At 41.5% G+C, this 18,567-nt stretch overlaps 1 protein-coding gene across 1 annotated transcript in view; it reads left to right on the forward strand.

Annotated features, from left to right (window-relative positions):
- Positions 1-18,567, forward strand: part of ITGA9 (integrin subunit alpha 9) — a 219,723-nt gene that overhangs the window by 1,529 nt on the left and 199,627 nt on the right. The window contains exons 2-4 of the mRNA XM_058833171.1: positions 6,950-7,077; positions 8,286-8,392; positions 13,960-14,083. Coding sequence (XP_058689154.1) covers positions 6,950-7,077; positions 8,286-8,392; positions 13,960-14,083 — 359 coding nt within the window. The remainder of the gene's footprint in view (positions 1-6,949; positions 7,078-8,285; positions 8,393-13,959; positions 14,084-18,567) is intronic.

Genomic DNA, 18,567 nt, shown 5'->3' on the forward strand with positions numbered 1-18,567 from the left:
CAGGAGTCAATGAAGAGTGCAAAGGCTGAAATGAACTTGTATTCAGCACAGGTTCCTGGGGATTTGCAATGGTGTGAATGAAATGCTGATCTAGTGAAGTGTGATGGGACAAAAGTATTAGAATTTGTTGCTTCTGATGTAGGTATCTGTCATTCTGATTGATAGTATGAATTATCTTCAGATAGCACCTGCTGGTTTGGTATTTTTGAAAGGGAAGGTGGACTAGGGAGGAGTTTTGTAGATATCCCTACTTTGTTTAGAAACATGCTGGACTTTAAGTGTTGGGCATCTGCCTGAAGGCAGGGATCTGTTAGAAGTCTGGTGCTCAAAATTAAAATCTCCAGTTATGTAAACCCCGGGTTTTTTTGAAAATGGAGCTGATTCATGGTGCCTTTGCCATGGCTTCCATACGGAAAAAAAAACCAACAAAAAAACCAACCAACATCTAAGATCATTAAATGTTTTTAAATAAAAAAAGTTGTTAGGCCTAACACCCAGAAGGGTTAATGGCAGCTTAATATGGTCAGCATCACGAAGGTCAGAAATCATGAGGGCGGGATTGTCACCACTGCTGGGAAAGCTCCTCTTTTCATTGTGAGACCAGGAAGTTTGCTTTCATGGGTACTTCAAAATCTTGTTCCCTGCAGACACTGGGATGACAAGTTGGGAGAAAAGTATTTTTACACTCTCCTTGATTCTAGTGTGCTATGTGCAGTTGTGCTCGTAATGTGTGTGTGCATCCTAAAGGTCAATAATAAATGTCTCCTAAAAGTATATGCAGCCTTCTTCTAGTTTTCTGAAGAAGCTCCTCTTAAAAGTCAGGGTTATTGTCTGGTTTGGTCAAGATTTTTTTCTTTCTTGTGACTTTTATGTGCAAGGAAGAGCTATGATTTCAGTTTTTTCATGTCCTTTGGGTCTGTACACTGCAGTGGGAAGTAGTTAAAATAATTTATCTTCAGACAGTAGTATTCTGGGCATTGAAGGCTTACCTGGTGAGTTTAGCACTATGTGAGCCTCCAAAAATGTGATTGATCATATCTGAGACTGATAGGGCTCCTGCCCATCTAAAATTGTTTAATATGTTAATATGCTCTCAAGTATTTGGAAGTATTCAGGGAACTCTTACTCTTTATTGCTTATGGGCCTGATAGTCACCTAATGTACTTCTGATCATGAGAGCTGTGGTTTTTTTGGTAGCCTTGGCTGTGTACTGCTGTGTGTGAACATATTTGTGTGTGTGTGTATATCTATACACACACATAGTCAACAATTCATATTAAGATGGTATTTCTCATAGCCACACCTTCCAAGTTTCAACTCTTTGTTTTCCAGGACCACAAAGGCACCTGTCTGTATTGCGTATCTTAGGCTTGTAGGTTTCCAGTATACTGCTTCAGGGTTTGGTGATTCTTTCAGGCATTATAGGAACCAAATATTCATGTAGAATGAAAAGAAGGAGGGGTGGGATATTTGATATTAAATCTTATATCAGATAAATTGAATAGTCAGGCTGTGGCACACAGAAATTATAATGGAATATGGGCATTCAGCCAGCACAACAATAGTGGAGCAAGTCAGTGCCTTTGACGTTTTCTGCAATAGTTGTTTGCCATGATGGTTCCATTGAGCTGTTTTTGCAAATTATCTTGTCTCAAGAAAGGTATCTCAACATAGATGTGCCAAAGTTACTGTATTTCTGACAGTGTCTGCTTTTCCTTCCTTAAGTGGGTTTTATAGCTGTAAATCTTGTCAGGTTTACTCAGTTACCCATTGTTAACATTTCCAGCAAGAAAACAGGTGGCTGGTTGCATTTGGAGCAGGGACAAGCTGAAGTGCTTCTGCTCTCTAGATGTAATTTCGAAATTTGGAGTAAAGACTCAAAAAACAACCAAGAAATGACCTCAGGCAGTTAAAAAAAAAATAAATTCCCCAAATAAAAGGTGTTAATAATTTGAAATCTCTGATTGCTCTTTTTTTAAAATGAATAAGATGTTACTTTAATCTCTCTCTCCCTTTCCCTCCTTATGACCCTTCTTGTTGGCACCTTCAAATATCTCAGCAAGTCCAGGGTGACCATTTCATCTTGTCTGGCAAAACTATCTGGCATGAAAAAGTGATGAAGTCAGTTTAGTTGCATGGTGTCCTGCTGCGAGTTTTACAATAAAGAATGAGTCTGGTTTCTCTGCTGTTGCATCATTCCATCATCCCTGCTCTTCACTGGTTTGCACTGCTGCCGAAGGTTGATCTGCATCTTGGGCTGATCTACATGTGCTGTTAGCGCATCATGTGAGAAGGAAGGCAATCCAAAACTGGATGGAATAAACTTTCTAATTCAATTTGAAAGATTAGAAAGCAGGTATTCTTTATGTGTGCAGGACATGCAGCTGATCTCTCCTTGTTCTGCATATGTTGTGAGACTTTACAGCAAGGTACTTAGCCTAATCAGATATATTCATTAAAATGTGTTTCTTATCTAACACATAAACATCACTTTCCTAGAACTATTTTCCATGCATTTGCCTCCTTCTGAAAGTCCTTATATGGTTCTGGAGGTTTATTAAGAGGGGTCTCTGGTTGTATGCACTGAATGATTCAATATTAGATGTGACCTTTCCTTCAACTTTTTATTTAGGCACGCACTACTGTTTCTTGTTACATAAGTTGCCCAAACAAACACTGTAGGGCTTTTTATCTGTTTCTCCACTGGTTCCAGTCACATTTATCATCCCCTGTGTATACCTTTATATCCTTTCTTCTCTTTTTTTTGCCGACTTAGTCTTTAAGCTCTATTCAGCAACTTTAGGGGAGCTGAAAATTTTTATTCTCTGTTTTTTATCAAAGGTGTGGTAACAGACTGATTCAGTGGAGACTGGGTGTTGTGTGTATAATCTAAGCAGTGATAGTGTAGATCCTGCCATGGAATTTTAAGGAACCTGAGTTTGCTGTCATTGGTCATGGATCATCCAGCCCTCCTGCTTCTTGCTCTGCGTGTAATGGATGAAATTACATTACTTTTGTTTCAAGTAACTGGGGATTTTTTTGCAAGTAACAAAGACCTTTCTAAAGGGGAGAAGCTCAGCTGGGATATGATGGTAGGCACCCTTCTCTGGTATTGCTTTTGAAATGAGCTGTGGTATGTGAGGATATTTAAAGACTTGTTTCCCCTGCCACTTAACATTGCAGTGAGGTGAGGTACCTACAGTCCTCAGTCATTAAACTGTGATTGTCTTATCACTGCTGACGTGCTGTAAGCCAATGTTTAATGTGCTTGACATATCTCCAGCCATTGGTCAGCTCTGTGCTTTTGCTCACAGTTCCTTCTGTTAAATGCAACACTTAATTTCCAAATCTGTATGTCCTGAGAGTCAATCACCAGGGATCGTTACTATTCTTCAGGAAACAATTGTAAGGAGCTGTGAATTTCTCTGTGGCCAAGAAAGCTTCTTGTCATGCAATAAAATTGTCTGCTGCAACTCCTTCAGTGGGATGGTCATGCAGCTGCGTAGTTTTCTCAATACAGCTGAAGATGTTTGTCCATGATTGTGTGAGTATGAATGCAAGAAGAAAAAGTTAAGTGCCGTTTCTGCTTACTGCTCCCTATTTTGGCTTAAACCCCAATACTTTTTTTTCCCAGAGCAGTGGAATGAGGCTGTTTCCTACAGATTTCTGTACACCTCAAGGAAAATGGCTAAAATGGCTCCAAACTCCCCTCTTCCTGTTCTTGGTTCTCTTCTTTTCTGTATAGAAAACAACCTCTTTGCCTTGATGGGTTTTCCCCTTCAAGGTATCTTCATGCAGCTACTCACTAATATTCTAGGGGCTTCCTTCCCATGGAATAGAATAATGTGGTTGTGGTGAGAACCTGCACTCATCAATAATCTCTGCAAAGCGTGTTACTCACATAGTAAGCCTTTTGGCAAAAGGCTGGAGAACTGCTGGTGCTTGCCTGCTGACAGCCCAAGTAGTCATGGGGTAGCACTGGGAATCTGTGCTGCAAAAATAAGTCATTTTAAACAAGTGCTGGTTAAACTGTTTGGAATATGTTAGAAAGTTGTACTTCTAGCTGTATTTATATCTTCTGTGTTTATGCCAGGCAAGACTCCACAGCACTGAAATGAGAGAAGAGTCTATTAGCTTCTAAGACTTTGTTTTGAAATGTATTTCTGATTTGATAGAGTAACAGAGACACGTTCTCTGATTGCAGTGCTGTTTCATAGACATTGCAAAAGATTTCAAATGTGTTTTAAATATGTAGAGATACAAACCAGGTGTTTTTTTGCTGTAGGAGTCCCGAAGTATTTTGATGGAGAAGAGTCATTTATCAAGGTCTGCTGAAAAATCCCATGATAGTTAAATGGGTGACTTCCCTACAACAGTTAAGGCATTACACAGAGAAGCTGGTAGAAGAGTAAGCAAGTCTTTTTGTTGGCAAAGGAAATACTTTGCTTTGAATAAAATTAAAGTAATTGGTATGTAACAAATACCAACCAAAAAGCGTGTGAGCCAACAGAAAACCTCCTGTTTCCCTGAAGTAACCATCTTAGGGCATGAGTGAGCACAGATCATACCAGATAAAACAGGAGCTCTGCAAAGGTTTCAACTGCAGAGTTTTAGGTGCAAGAGTGAAAGAATGAGACAAGATCCTATGGCATAGTGTGTGCTGTATATGAAATATCAAATTTAAATGCATGGGCATTCAGGACAATCCAAAATAGATTTGTCATTGGCACACATCGCTGGCTGCTTCTTTCTGTTCGGTCTGCATGAAGAAATGGCAATGAACATTTTCTTTTTGAAAGGTATAATTGCTCAAGACAGCAATATTATCTGTGCCAGTAGCTTACTCAAATTGTTAATTATCAGATTTTCCCTTTCATCTTTTTAAAGAGAGTTAAAAATCTTTGTAATTTAGGCTCCATTGTCTCTGTCTTCCATGTTGCAACCCAAGGTATCTTGTACACTAGTTGCTACATCATATTTGCATTTCTTAGGTTAGAGCAGAAGCTCTTTTAAACTGGAGTTTAGTGTGACCTGTGTTGTCTTATTTCTATAAGAGGTCATAGAAACATGGTGTTTCCTTTTGCAGTTTGAACCTATAACTCTTTAAGCTAGTAATGTTTATTTTTGTTGGACCTCATGAATGTCAATAAGTGAATGCTTTGCATTCATTGCCCGTGTAAATTAAATGACTGGCATTTGATTTTATATCTGCTGCCTGTCTAGTAGGATTTCCATTTAGAGTTATTTTTCAAGCTCCTTTGCACTTGCTGCCCAAGTGTGCAGCCTTTGTAGGTTTTAGCATTTTAAGTATTTTCGGCATTAATTCTCCTCACTTGTGAAAGCATGATGTGTGTTGAAGAGTGCAGGAGTGCAATTCCATCAGAATTCTCTAAATGAAACAGTTTAGCCTATAAAACCTCACAGAAAATGCTCACTTAACACAGGGCTTTCTCATATTTTTGTAAGTGTATCAAGTGCCACAGGACAGTTTTGTTGCATCCGACATCCAGGGCAGTGTGTCAGGAGTGGAGATGTGCTCCTGCTGTGTATAGATGAGGCTCTGATGCAGGAGAAGCTCTTCTGTATGACTTGGATTGACCCTGGAGAAGTGCACACCTTGTGCCTTCAGTCTCCCTGTGTGTACTGGGATGGTGATGATGAGTGGTGATTGGTATGGAACTTCAGGTTGGAGGGTAAGGGAAAAGTTGTTTTAAACAGGGAAAGTGTCCATTTTGGGGTTGGTGCTGAGCTGTCCATCTGTGTGTGGGAGAGTTGTGTATGCAGACTGACTTTGCACCAGTAGCTCTTGAGTGGCTAAGCCAGGAGCTGTATCTCCTTGGTTAGACGCTGCCTTCCAGGTAGCAGCCTGGGTCTGCACAGGGGACTTCTGGAGCCTTTTAGAGATGGTCACCCTTAGTTCTAGCCCAGGGCTTAACTTCAGTGAGGATTTTTTTACATTCAGAAGCTCTGTCATGTGTGACAGGACAAGAGAATTGCAGAACTGCTACTTAACTACCTGGTGTTCCTCACTGCCCTCCTCAGAGCTGCCCTCCTCCTGCTTAACCCACCTCTTCCTCACCTGCCCAGGTCTGGGGTCAGAACCTCTTGAGAAAAATTGTTCTTTTAATGAGGAGACAGTGAAAGGACTCCTTTAATACTTGTGCTTCCCCTGTAATCCTCCTCAAAAAGCATTCCTTAGGGCATGAGTAGATAGAAGCTGGGTTGTTAAAAGAGTTTAACTAGATCCTAACACAAGTGATTAAAAAGTGCTGACCGTCTTTCTTTTGAGGGTAACTCTGTGGTCAGAGCAGGCCATTGGTGCTCCCAGAAACACTAGATCTCATGTGGGATAAATAGTCCAGGTAGTCTTCACAGAGACTTAAGGGTAAATATTGGTTGATAGCAATTAATTGTGGAAGAAATTTACTTGTGTTGGTGGTTTCATTTTTTGCTGTTGTTTTTTAAAGATGTAATTATATAAAATGTTCTGTGAATGGGGTGTCTCCACTTTCTAAACAAGCTTGCAAATCTTGGGTGGGCTGGCTGGCAAGAATGCAGCCAGCAGGAGGTTCAAATTTTGTCTGCTTGTGGGTGTACCAGTTCTGGATTGATAGAGATGTAGCTAAAACTGAGGAAAAATGGATGCAGATGCTGTTGTCCATTCTTATGCTTTCCTAAATGCTTTTGGGAAGTGTGTGGTGAGGGTGTGTCACTTTAAATGTGGTACAATCCTAATGGAAATTTAATTTGTTAAAAATATTTTTGCCTTCACTGTGGAGAGATGCCTTTATTGTGTGTGGCATTTTCAGTTTGTGAAAACTGAAAACTGTGTTTTACAAGGTTGCTGAGAAAAGTGCTTTTGCTGGTGAAGCTCTGGCAATGTGAGCCTTTGTTTTTTTTCCCTTTCCTCCTGAAATTAATCACTTGTTGCTTTGCTTTTGGTTTCCAGGGTCTTGGTTGGTGCTCCCAAGGCAGAATCTAAATACAGCACCTCTGTTCAGTCCCCAGGAGCAGTGTTTAAATGTCGAGTTCATACCAACCCTGACAGAAGATGCACAGAACTGGATATGGGGAGAGGTGGGTAGTTGTGATGTTGGGAGAGCAGGAGGCAACCAAAAAAACCCCAAACTACATGGCTAGCAGTCCTTCTGCCAACTTCAAATTGGCCCTGAAATATTGGGAGGGAGCCATCAGCCTTTCCTGATGGATTTTGAACATTATTAGCAAAAGTGTCATATTCTCTTCAGCATTACAAAATAACATCCCACTGGTGTTGGTCTCCTCCCAGTGGTGCTGCATGCTCTTTCAAGGGCGTAACCAGGTAAATGGTTTTTGTTTTTTTTCCTGCTAAGTTTCTGTCTTTTCTTCACCTGCTTCAGTGTGACTTTTCAGCATGTTGGTGACTATATAAGTGTTTTGGAGTGCTACTGCCTGCTCCAGGCAGTGCTGAAGTAAGAGTACATGGGATGACCCTGGGCAATGCAATGATGGGCTCATGATATGTGGTGTTATTAGTAATGTGGTGATCTATGGGTTCCCTCATAATGCAGCAAATAATTTCTTGAGTTTATTTTTTATACTTAAGTGGTCTCAGTGAGACCACTTGCATGCCATTGCATGGGATCAGGGCTGACTTAAATTACTCTGGTCCACTGTCTGAGTCAGGGGAAGGTGGAGGCCTAAAGTAAAACTGATCTAAAACTTTCTGCTGGATAGATTGAAACATCTTAATATTTTGGTTTTCTTGGTGACATGTTGCTTTCTCTGCCTGTAAAAAAAAAAGCATTGTTCATCTTTCCATACTTATACTAAGTAGAATTTCTGTTTATGAAGCTTACATGTGTTAAAACTGTTTTGGCCAAGTGGTTTGTCCTCTACCAGATTTTAAATTGTCATGGATTCATGAGTGTTGCCTGACAGGACTACAGATTTCAGCCTCATTTTTTTTACCTGATCTCATTTCAAGATTGCATTCAGGAGGCAATCCGATACCTTTCTCATTGACTTGATGGTTTGGTGGCTCATTTAAATAGAGCTATGGACAGTGTGATAACTGTTGGCTGTTGGGAACAGGGTCTGTCCTGTTTATGTGTGTGGTGCCACTTAAGAGTGAGAGCATTGGCCCAGTTAATGCATTCAAGAACTAATAAGTAATCAGGATGCAGGGGGGAAAGAAAAGCATTGTCAAATGTTTGATGGGCAATCTCTTTTCTTATCAGGGTTCTTTGGTAGATATTTAAAACTTATGTCTCCTTGCCTTGCTAAGTTTCCCTTTTTTTCTGTAGGCAATTCTCGGGGCATGCTCTGTGGAAAGACCTGTAAGGAAGACAGAGACGATGAATGGATGGGTGTGAGCCTAGCTAGACAGCCAAAGGCTGGTGGAAGTGTGCTGGTAAGTCCATGCTATTCTTTGATCTTGTTAAAAATGTAGCTCCTGCCTGACTGAGCACATCAGGATTGTGTTTGGCAGTGACTAACAGAGTCCAGAGTAAGAGGCAGCAGATCCTGTAGTCCTTTTCTTCAAGAAGTGAGCCCCAGCCTGAAGATGTGATTTATAGAGGGAGGGTTACAAGCCATCACACCTGACTTGCGTCAGCCAAGAGCCCTCCTAAATCTGGAGGTATTCTACTAATTTGTTCTTTTTGTAGTTTGCCTGTGTTTATGCAGGAAATATGAATGCAGGCATTTTCCTTGAGCATATGAATTGCGTCTCAGCAGTTAAAAGGAAAAATGTAAATTGTTCTTTGTGGCCATATTTTTCATTTATCTATATTAATTTCCTATTAACAAGGTAGAAGAGTTGCAAATAGAGATGTCTTAACTGTGTGTGGATTGACTTCTTGTCTTCAGTGTGGTTACTGTACACATAAACAGGACAAGGAGAGCAGATGTGATCCTTAGGATGCGCAGTATTTTTTTGCAAAACTTTTCCTGTGATATTGTAAAGAGTCCTGGGCAAAAAGCCTTTCTAGAATGCATGGGTATTTTACATTATGATCAATAATTGCCTGTATGTACATCCATGGTTGGGTTCTGAGTGAGTGTGTCTGCAGGGATGTTAACAGAAATAAAAAGAAATTTTCAGCAAAATGTTGTGCATATTATATGTGGCAGGCAAATGTCAAGGCTGTATCAGGGTAACCCTGACAGCAGTCTAATTCTAAACAGCACTGTTCGTGAGTAGGAAACTTTCAATAGGCCCTACCTTCCCAGTGGTATAGAGACTGCCCTTGTATTTATCATCAAAATGTCAAAAGGCTGCTAGTGAGAAAAATCTTGTGCAGTGATTACTGTACCAATCACCTGTAAAAGGCAAGAGTACAAACCTGCTTCCCTCAAAGACTTTTTTTTAATATGTGCTTACAGTCCAGGTGCTTATGCCCCAAATCTTTGTGCACCGACTTCCCTGTGGGAGAGCAGGTAAATTTGATACTTTTCTGTCACAGTACTGTGATATTTTTTTTCCCTTGTCTCTCTTGGTGTATACCTTGTTACTGTGATAGGGGCTACCTTTACTTTTCTTGGATATTTTAAATGTGTTCAGGACTAGAGGAGGAGGATGGGAGAAAGAGTGGCATAAATAAAATAAACTGTAAACATGTACAACAGAGGAGAAAATTAAGGCATTCATGCTAGTGCAAACAATATTTTCAAGGTGTATCCTGAGCTGTATGTGTGCCCAGTTGTGTGTGACAACTGAGGAGTAACTTGCATTGATCAGAATAACACTACCCTTGAGAGACAGCTAGTCTCTTTCGTTGTCCAGTCATTAGGCTCAAATTTACAAATTCATCCTAAATAGTTTTCAGAAGGCTGTTCATACATTTTTTTTTTTAGGCATTTTTTCTTGTCTGAATTTCTTGTCAAAATTATATCTTAAGAGTAGTGGGTTTGTGTATTTTGCTTCAAAGGAAAACAGCTCATAGCTGATGCTTAGGGGTCACCTCCCTAGACAGAAGCAGTAATTGAAGAGAATGCTGGTGGGGCAAAAAGCCAAGCAGTTGCCAAGCTGGGTGCTTGCTGCCTGAATGGAGGCTACAAGGGTGAGAGACATGGGTAGTTTTGGATTAGGGATGAGGGGATAGACCTTGGGTTTGGGTTGAGGGGATGGAAATTTTATACATAAAGTAGGTTAAAAGTGAAATGTAGGTGATGTAAAACATGCAGCTGGTGGTATGCTTATTTCAGTGCATCTTAAGCTGGTGAAATGTCTCCAAAAATGACACTGATTTAAAACAATCCTAATCCAGCCATTTGACAAGATTGTTGTCCCTCACCAAGTAGATCATATCTAGATGCTGGAGAATATTTAATTATATAATTCTCATTACTATTTATCACTGAAGTCTTAAACTACTAATTATACATCTGTGCGCATCTGTGTTCAAACAGAGCCTGAAATGAATGTATACAGATTCCTTTGTGTAAGGAAATTACCTGGATGTTTCAGGTCATTGTTACTCTCTGTTTTGAGAACTTTTTACTGAAAAAGATTTGTGATTTTCCCACAGATGCTTTTCAATACATGTACTCTTCTAGTTTTAAGGATTAGCGTTTCTTTAAAATGTAGCTTTTCTCTGAAGCCTATTTGAAAAACTGGTGTTCTGATAAGGTGTGTCTGAGTATGTGTTCATTGCTTTATTAGCTGATTGATTTATTTTTGAATTGCTAGATAACACGAGTGTGTTTCTTTAGTTAGGAGTGTATAGGCTCTATGTTGTCAGACATTACAGCTCTATTTACTGCATCTCTTCCAGGGATACCTTTAAGTCAGAGTAATAGCTTTCTGGTTAGTAGCCCTGGATGGATGGATTGGGGTTTTTTTTCCATAAACAAGTATAGTTGCCTATGTGAAATATTCATGCTCTTGACATCCTGTGTTAGATTAGCTAGTCCCACAGTTTAACTCTTGCCCTTGGATATACTATCAGTCAGTCTGCATTAATCTCAGTAGTGCAATAATACATCTGAGATTGTCTGCTCTTTTCAAACTGAAACAGTAAAGTTCCTTCTTTTACTTTTGTTAGCAGAGGAACCAGGGACGTGCACTGTGATTTGGAGATAAGCCACATCCTATAGTCTTGCTCTTCCTAAATACCTGCCGCTTCTGTCATTGTGGTGCTCTTCCTGTGGAACAAAGCCCATGGTTTGAACAGTATGCAGAAGAGCCAAGTGTTAGCAGTTCTGAAATGACCTATTCATTATATTGCAGCAATGCAGTGTCAGCCATCAGTAGATATCTTTCTTTGTTCAGAAGCATTTTGTTTTGCTTCAAGGGTTTGCATCATTTATCCCGTTTTGTGGTAGAGCTGGAACCTGTACCCCAGCAGCAACTGCTGAGCACCAAAGTATGCTGATGGTTTCCTTATTGCACAGGGATCTACCTATAACTTGCATCTAAAATAGGATGCATAGGCTGTCAGTTGTTTGCAATTGCCTCAAATACAGGTGACTCACTGCTGTTCCAAAAACCTCTTCAGACCTGTGCAGTTGCTTCTAGAGAAGGAAGACTATAGCCACATCACCTTGCCCTGGCAACATTGAATGATACAGCAATAGTGAACTGTAATCAATGTTAAATGCTTTTAGGAAGACAGAAAAACCAAAATCAGATGTGTTGTGGCAGGGAGACAAATGTGCTGGTTGTCTGACAGCAGAGAAATTAGTTTTGAGGAGGAAAAGGAGCTGCTGGACTCCTGTCCATTGTGAAAATGTCAAATTCTGTAGCTGTGGCACAGGGAAGTCTGAGGAAGCACTGACTCATGTGACCAAGGAGAGTTCATCCCTTGAAGGTTTGCAGACTAAGGCAGACAGTGGTGTGAAATATAGTGTGCTTGAATACATGTTGTGATGAAGGTACTGAAAAGTGTTCATTAAGCCAGATTGGTTTAAATGTGCCCAGAATTGCTAGACTGAGCCCATAGCCTCCAGTTGATTTTGAACATACTTCTTTCCCAGCAGTAGCTTTTTCTCTCCTTATGTTGTTCTATATTTTTTAGCCTCTGCACTTCACTCCTGAGCAAAGCCACCTGCTTGTGATGAAATGCTGCTGCTCTGCCTGACTCCATTGTTTGTACTCTTCTGAGAGAGATTAGTATGTTAATTCATGTATCTTGCAGTTTCCGAAATATAAAATATCAAGGAATTTACAATACCACTATCCTTTAACTCTTGATCTGTTTCCATTTGAATTTATATCCAGAGTTGGGATTGACTTGACTGTCGCTGTAATGGTATATGTTTTTATGGCATTGTCTTTGCAAGAGCTGTGCACGTGTATATTTGTGCTCACAGCACAGATCTCTCAGGAGAGAAACTATTTCCTGGTTTAGCTGAAAATGAACGTTTCACATGTTGGTTATCTCTTGCTGTTGAATTTTGAATGGGTAGTGTGTGGAGATGGAAATCATAACTGAGCCTCCTTAAGGTGCATGCTGGAGTCTCCAAAGCTGCTCTTTATTGTACTTCTCACATGCATTTGGCTGTGGAGTGCCCTCAGAAGGATCCTTTGCATCACAGGTGGCAGCCTGCAGCACGCAGTGTGGTGTAAAACTTTCTGCAGCCCCCAGAGCCCCTCACTGTCCCTCTATGATAGCTGTATGTGGAAATATGTGCCTCTCCTTGAGAACAGGAAATTAGGAAAGCAATAAATATCAAACTCCAAATGTAGCACTGCTAACAGTAAAGCAGGTTTTGCACAACTGATTTTGCTCTTTGAGAGTAGTATTACCTATGTATGCCTTTCTGGACATAAGTATATTGAAATCTATTGATGGCTGGATTGAATTTTGAGCTTCTCAGTGGTTGGTACACTTTCCATTGTATTCAGTGGTGAGGTGACACAGCTGTGCCTGCTTTATGAGTGGATATTACTTTTAACAATGTTGAGATGCTCCGATGTGCAGCTCTGAGTTGCTGAGGCAGAAAAGTGGGGTAGCACACAGAAATGGAAGACAGAGGGTATCTCATAGGGGGAGGATGGGGTCAAATGTGGCATTTGTGAAGGAGGTTGATGCAAAGTCTCCAGGAAAAGCTGAAGACATGTGAAGGAGATAATTTGTAGTGTAGATGCTTGCTCTGTTGACATGGGGTTAAGGCTTAAATGATATGAATTTGCACATCTACAGTGACTTCAGTGTAGACTCAGACCAGCTGGAGATATGGTCTGGCATGTGGTAAGTTCAAAGTCCTTGCTGTTTCACATTTCCTTTTCTTTTATTCCAAGTAAATCCTCAGCAGAAGCCAACTTGTGGTTTGGCTGGCAGCAATGCAGTGTTAGTTTTTGGAGCAAATGGGTTCTGAGAAGGTGTGAACCAGGCTCTACATTGGTTGCATGTGTGCCTGTGCATGGCAGTTGTAGCGAGCAAGTGTCCTGGTGGGTCCTGCTTTTCAGGATGATCTCATTCTTCACTATATAGCTCTGCAGCTTGTCTGCACCTTGGCTAATGCTGACACTCTTGTTGCTACAAAATCCTTGGCGTTTTCAATTCAATTCACTCCCAGTAAGCAAGGCTCAGCACATCTGCCACCAGAAGACACAGCTGCCTTTCCCAGTGGAAGCCAACCTTTGACTCACACATGCATTATTTGGTGGTTTAGCTTTCTAAGTATTCTCAGTGTCTTTATTCCTGTTCTTCACCTTTTGTGCTGGGTTGTGTTAGTGCATCTTTAGTTGGAAAAACTTTGCTGTCTGCAAGGATTTACGCAGAGATTTTGAAATTTCCAGCATAGGCTCTGGGACCTTTTGTTTTCCTAGTTTTATAGATGTGAGGGCTGAGGTCTGAGCTGCAGAAGCTAACAGTGAGAAGGTACTTTAGCTAGAAACAGTGGAATGTAAGGAAAGTACAATGGATTTGTGGGGTGAAAGTGATACTGAGTGGTCCTGTTCATGCTTGCTCTGCCTTGGTCAGAGTGATCTCCTGTGACTCTGCACCAATAACCCTCATATGATCTGTTCAGGCATGTGCTCACCGCTGGAAAAACATCTACTATGAGACAGAGTACATCTTGCCCCATGGTTTCTGCAACATCATTCCTCCTGACCTGCAGTCCAAAGGGAGGAAGCTCTTGCCCTGCTATGAAGGTAAGGTGTCAGACCAGGGGTGGAGCTTATAATGTCCCTTGCTATGCTTCTACTACCACAGTAACCTCCACTACTGATTTGGTGGGGTTTTTTTGGTTTGTTTTCTTGGTTTGTTTTTTTGTAACATGTGGCTGCCTTGCGGCACAGCTGTGGTAGCAGTTGGGTTATGGATGAAGTTGGGAGAGTAGCACAGTGACTGGGTTCTGTGACTGGTAAAGTGCATGGTTGCACTTTACTGGAGGAATAACAAGTTTCTCAATTGTGTTTTGAGGCAGCAGCTCTCCCCTTAGGTAAACAATGAGAAGATATTGATATGATCTTATGGCCTCTTATGCTTCACTATAACATGGAATAAAAATCCTGAGTTATGTTGCAATCTTGAACCAATTTGCCTATCTTATGGAAACACCTTCGTTTTTATATTGTCATTTATCAGAGGGCTGGGATAAGATGTAGGACAGGGAAAAGGGTTACTTTCCTCACTTTGGGGTACTTCTGCAGCATTTTATATTAAATTGCTTCTGTGTTAAGGTCTGGGTTTGAGGTGGATGCAGAGGGAGGGCTCCAGCTCTGAGCTGTGGGTGGCTGTGCCTTTTGGTTCTGCACGAAGTCCCATGTGCTGTCATTTTAATTTCTCCTTCTCTAGTGCATGTGAGACTTTTATATCATGTTTCCATTTTTTAAAGACTTTAGAAGACAGTCTCTCCTTGGCCAAGAGCAATTAACTAAACTAGAGGCACAGGTATATTGTTAGGTAGAAGATATGATATCTCCTAAGATTCCTGGCCTTGAGAGAAACATTTTGGGGAAAGCACCCTTGCTTCCTCCTTTCTTTCACTTCTTCCCTGTAGGAGCTTGAGGAAGTGGGGGAGTTTGGAGGAAAAAATACAGCAGGGTTTGTTGTGGCAAGACCTCTGATTTCACTTATTTGCTTTTAACCGTTTGCACTCCTGTCCATAGCTGGCAGCAGCCAGTGGCAGGCTTGCTGCTGGCATCAGTAAGCTGGAGAGGGATAAAGCAGTAAGTGTCCTGGTAAGTTTCTCTGTTGGTGTCAAGTGGCCAGGTCCTAGCTCAGTGGCCTGTGAAGCCAGGTCTGTGATAGAACTGTGTCTGTTTCATGTTCACTCTTCTGAGGTGGCTCTGGGCTTTGCTTAGGAGTCTGCCTTTGCAAACCCACATACCTTTTGGAGATGGCATGCTCTTGTGCATTGAGTGTTTCCCTGCCTGGGAACTGGTCATTATTTGCTATGTGGGAAATTTTGAGGGACTTGTCCCAACCATGCTGGCTGCTGTGCTGCAGAGTATGTATAAGCTATGTAAGCCTTCCTGTTGTGAGTACTGTCCTACTGCATTTGTCCTTCCCTGCCTTCCTTGTTACTGTCAGCAAATCAGGATGAGGCCTCACACTGATTTAATACACTGAAAATAATCTGATATTAACTTTATGGACAATGTGCACATGCAGGAATGCCAGTGGGGCTCCTTCTGAACCTTTGTTACTGTTCCTGCACTGCCTGAAGCAATGGTGGGGATGTGGTTTCTGGAAGAGAAGAATCACTTGTGTTTATCTATGCGTCATGTTTTTGGAGTAAAACTGCTGTTAATCTGACAGGATATTTGCCAGGAATTGCTAAAAAATAGAAATGTGTGGGCCTAGTACACGTAGAGCAGCCAGTGGAAAGTTGGCAGGGTTGATGCAGTACTATGCTGGCTTAATTTCACTGCATGGTAAAGTGAAAATTGAAAGTTTGGGAGGACTGATTTCCACCCAGCCCCCTCACCCCATCAGACATGAAATCACAGTGTCACAGGGAATGCCTGCATTTGTTTGCTCCTGCTTCTTTAAATTTCAGTAAAACAAGCTCCAAGAGAGAGCTGTGATGTGTCACACAGAGGAGTTCATTGTTTAAGGTTTGCTGTGAAATAAGTTTGCAGTCATTCTTGTAACTTTTTTTCTTCACTTTCTGGAAGGAGTAGAATAACTTTCCTCTACTGACACTGATGAATGCCTAGCTCAAAGCATCAAGTCTGAAGTGCTCCTACACTGACAGCCTCTGTGGCCATTGCTGGGAGGCTACCAGACCTGTGGCTGCAAACCCTGCACTAGGACACGTGCCTCTGCCTGACAAGATTCCAGTGTCTCAGCCTTCTCTATATCTCTCCATGTGCAAATGGGGTAGACAGTAGGGTGCTTGCTTCCAAAAGCCCTGTTTTTAGTGCAGCTAAGGTGATAAGGTGAAGGGTGCAGGCCAACTGAGTGCAAATCAGTGTCCATCTGTGGAGGAAATGGAAATTGCCTGACTAGATGGCACTGGTGCAACAACATAGTAGTCTTGATCCATTTTATTCTTGCCTGGCTTCCCTGAAGGGGCTGACAGAAATCTGGAATTAGAGATAATTAGAACACAGCAGCAAACTTAATAGTTAAATACAATCTCTCTGAGTGGAACTAATCTGGTTTAGATGAGCTGGATGTCCTTTGTGGCATAGCTGATGTACGGGGCCACAGTTTTCCAGGCAATACTTTCAATTGATTATTTTTCCCATAGTTTTAATGGCTTTCCAAAATAGGGAGCTGCCTCTTCATTTTCCCAATGCATTCTGTTTGCAAAGAAGGGTGGTTGTGGGTACTGGGAGAGGCAGTCCAGCTGATAAGAGGAGCTGGAATGGTTTCCTACTCCTCTGTGGTAAGAATTGATGGTGGAAGTGGGGAAGACTGATGGTCCCTTTGGTTAGTAAATAAGGGGGGGGTCAGCACATGCTTATATTCCTTGCCTCCAAAAGAAAAAGTAATTTTTCCTATGGGTCCAAACCACTTATGGTTTTCTGTGGGCCATCAAAACATCCCTGCTTTGTGGTGGAAACTCAGTATCACAATACTAGGTCAGAAAGATTACTACTGTTTCTTCCTAGAGTAGTGAAACACTGTAAGATAGGAAACAAAGAGCTTTCAGCACATGGGATAGTTTACATTTTTGAGGATGATAGATTATTTTATTGCATTCTGTAGCTTAGTTTATATTATGGCATTGAAGTTTCCTTAGAGACTGGCAGAGAGTTTTGTTCAAAGAAAAAGTTCAGGTTCATTTACCCTCAGAATTGTCACACATCAAAGCTTATTCTTCTTGCTTGTATGTTGTTTTATGCAATTACTCCTTCCTCGGTCTCATTTCTCTTGAAACCTGAGATCATCCTGGCTACAAACCACTACCATCTTCTCTTTTTTTTTGTATGCATATTATTCATGTCACATCTTCGAAGTTGCACAGGCTGCAACCTCCTCCAGACTCATCCTTATAGTGCTGCTTTGCTGTCAGCTGTTGCTGCAGTAGTTTCACTGTCTGCAGTCTCTGGAATCAGGAATGCACAGCAGTCAGCAGGCAGACAAGAAAGAATAAAGAGGTGTAGAAACAACAACTATGTCCTTGACTGCAGTTACTGCCTGGAGCTATGCGAAAACAAGTGAAATCTAACCTCATGCAAAGGTTTTTATTCAGGTGTACAAGAACTGTGTGCTGATACAATAACTGCACAATTTCCATCTAGTTGGTTGCTTTACTTGCTGGCTGGCTATGTTGTATGAGTGACAGGTGTCACTGCTGTGCACTGAAGTGGAGGTGAAGTAGGAGCAATCTTGGTTTTCGCCCCTTTTGGGCTCATCCATTGCTTGGGAGAGGCAGCCTGCTCTAGGGACCCGACAGAAGTCTCTGATGCAAGGATTGGTGGCACCCCTTGGCCATGGGTGCATGGGTGAACGGGAATCTACCTTGAGTGTGGAGGCAGGTGTACATCACTGCAGATGGGAGTTAGGAGAGCAGACAAAGAGGGGTAGTTTTGTGCTGAAAGGGTTAGGTGGAAATCCAGGAGCCCAGTGTATGTGCTGGGCTGCTGACTCGTTGGGTAGGACTACATCTGTCCTGATTCCCCTTGAAATGTGGTGTGCTGATCTCTCTTCTGTGTCACTCGAGCTTTAATTTCTCAAACAGCCCCAATGTCTGAGGTGTTTGGGCCTCTGTGCTTACATTTCCACTTGTGAGATATCACAGTCTTGGCAGTGAAGACTGAAGCAAAGAGAGCCTGAAGACAGTAAGAAAGCAAATATCACCCCAGACTTCAAAACAGGTAGCCAAAGAAACCATTCAGTATTTCAGCCTTCTCTGCAGTTTCTGTTGCAAGGGGTCCCTGTTTCTATTCAGCAGTGGGCCCTACGTTTTCCTTAGTATCCTTTTGTTGCTGGTGTATCTGAAGAAGCCCTTCTTGTTAGCCTTGATATCCTTCACCAGATTTAATTCCAAATGGGCTTTGACCTTCCTCATTGCATCATGCAAGGGTGGGGATCCTGCTATAGCAAATGCAGGGCTTTTAGGATATGCATGGAATTATTTTTCAGGAAATGCTGGAGGGAGGAATCTCCTCTCCTTGGCTCTCTTAATGAAAAAAAATGTTCCCATTGATAAAGAGGTATTTTTCCCCAAGCAAATACT

Source organism: Poecile atricapillus, chromosome 2 (genome assembly GCF_030490865.1).
Source record: "Poecile atricapillus isolate bPoeAtr1 chromosome 2, bPoeAtr1.hap1, whole genome shotgun sequence".
Lineage (NCBI taxonomy): Eukaryota > Metazoa > Chordata > Aves > Passeriformes > Paridae > Poecile > Poecile atricapillus.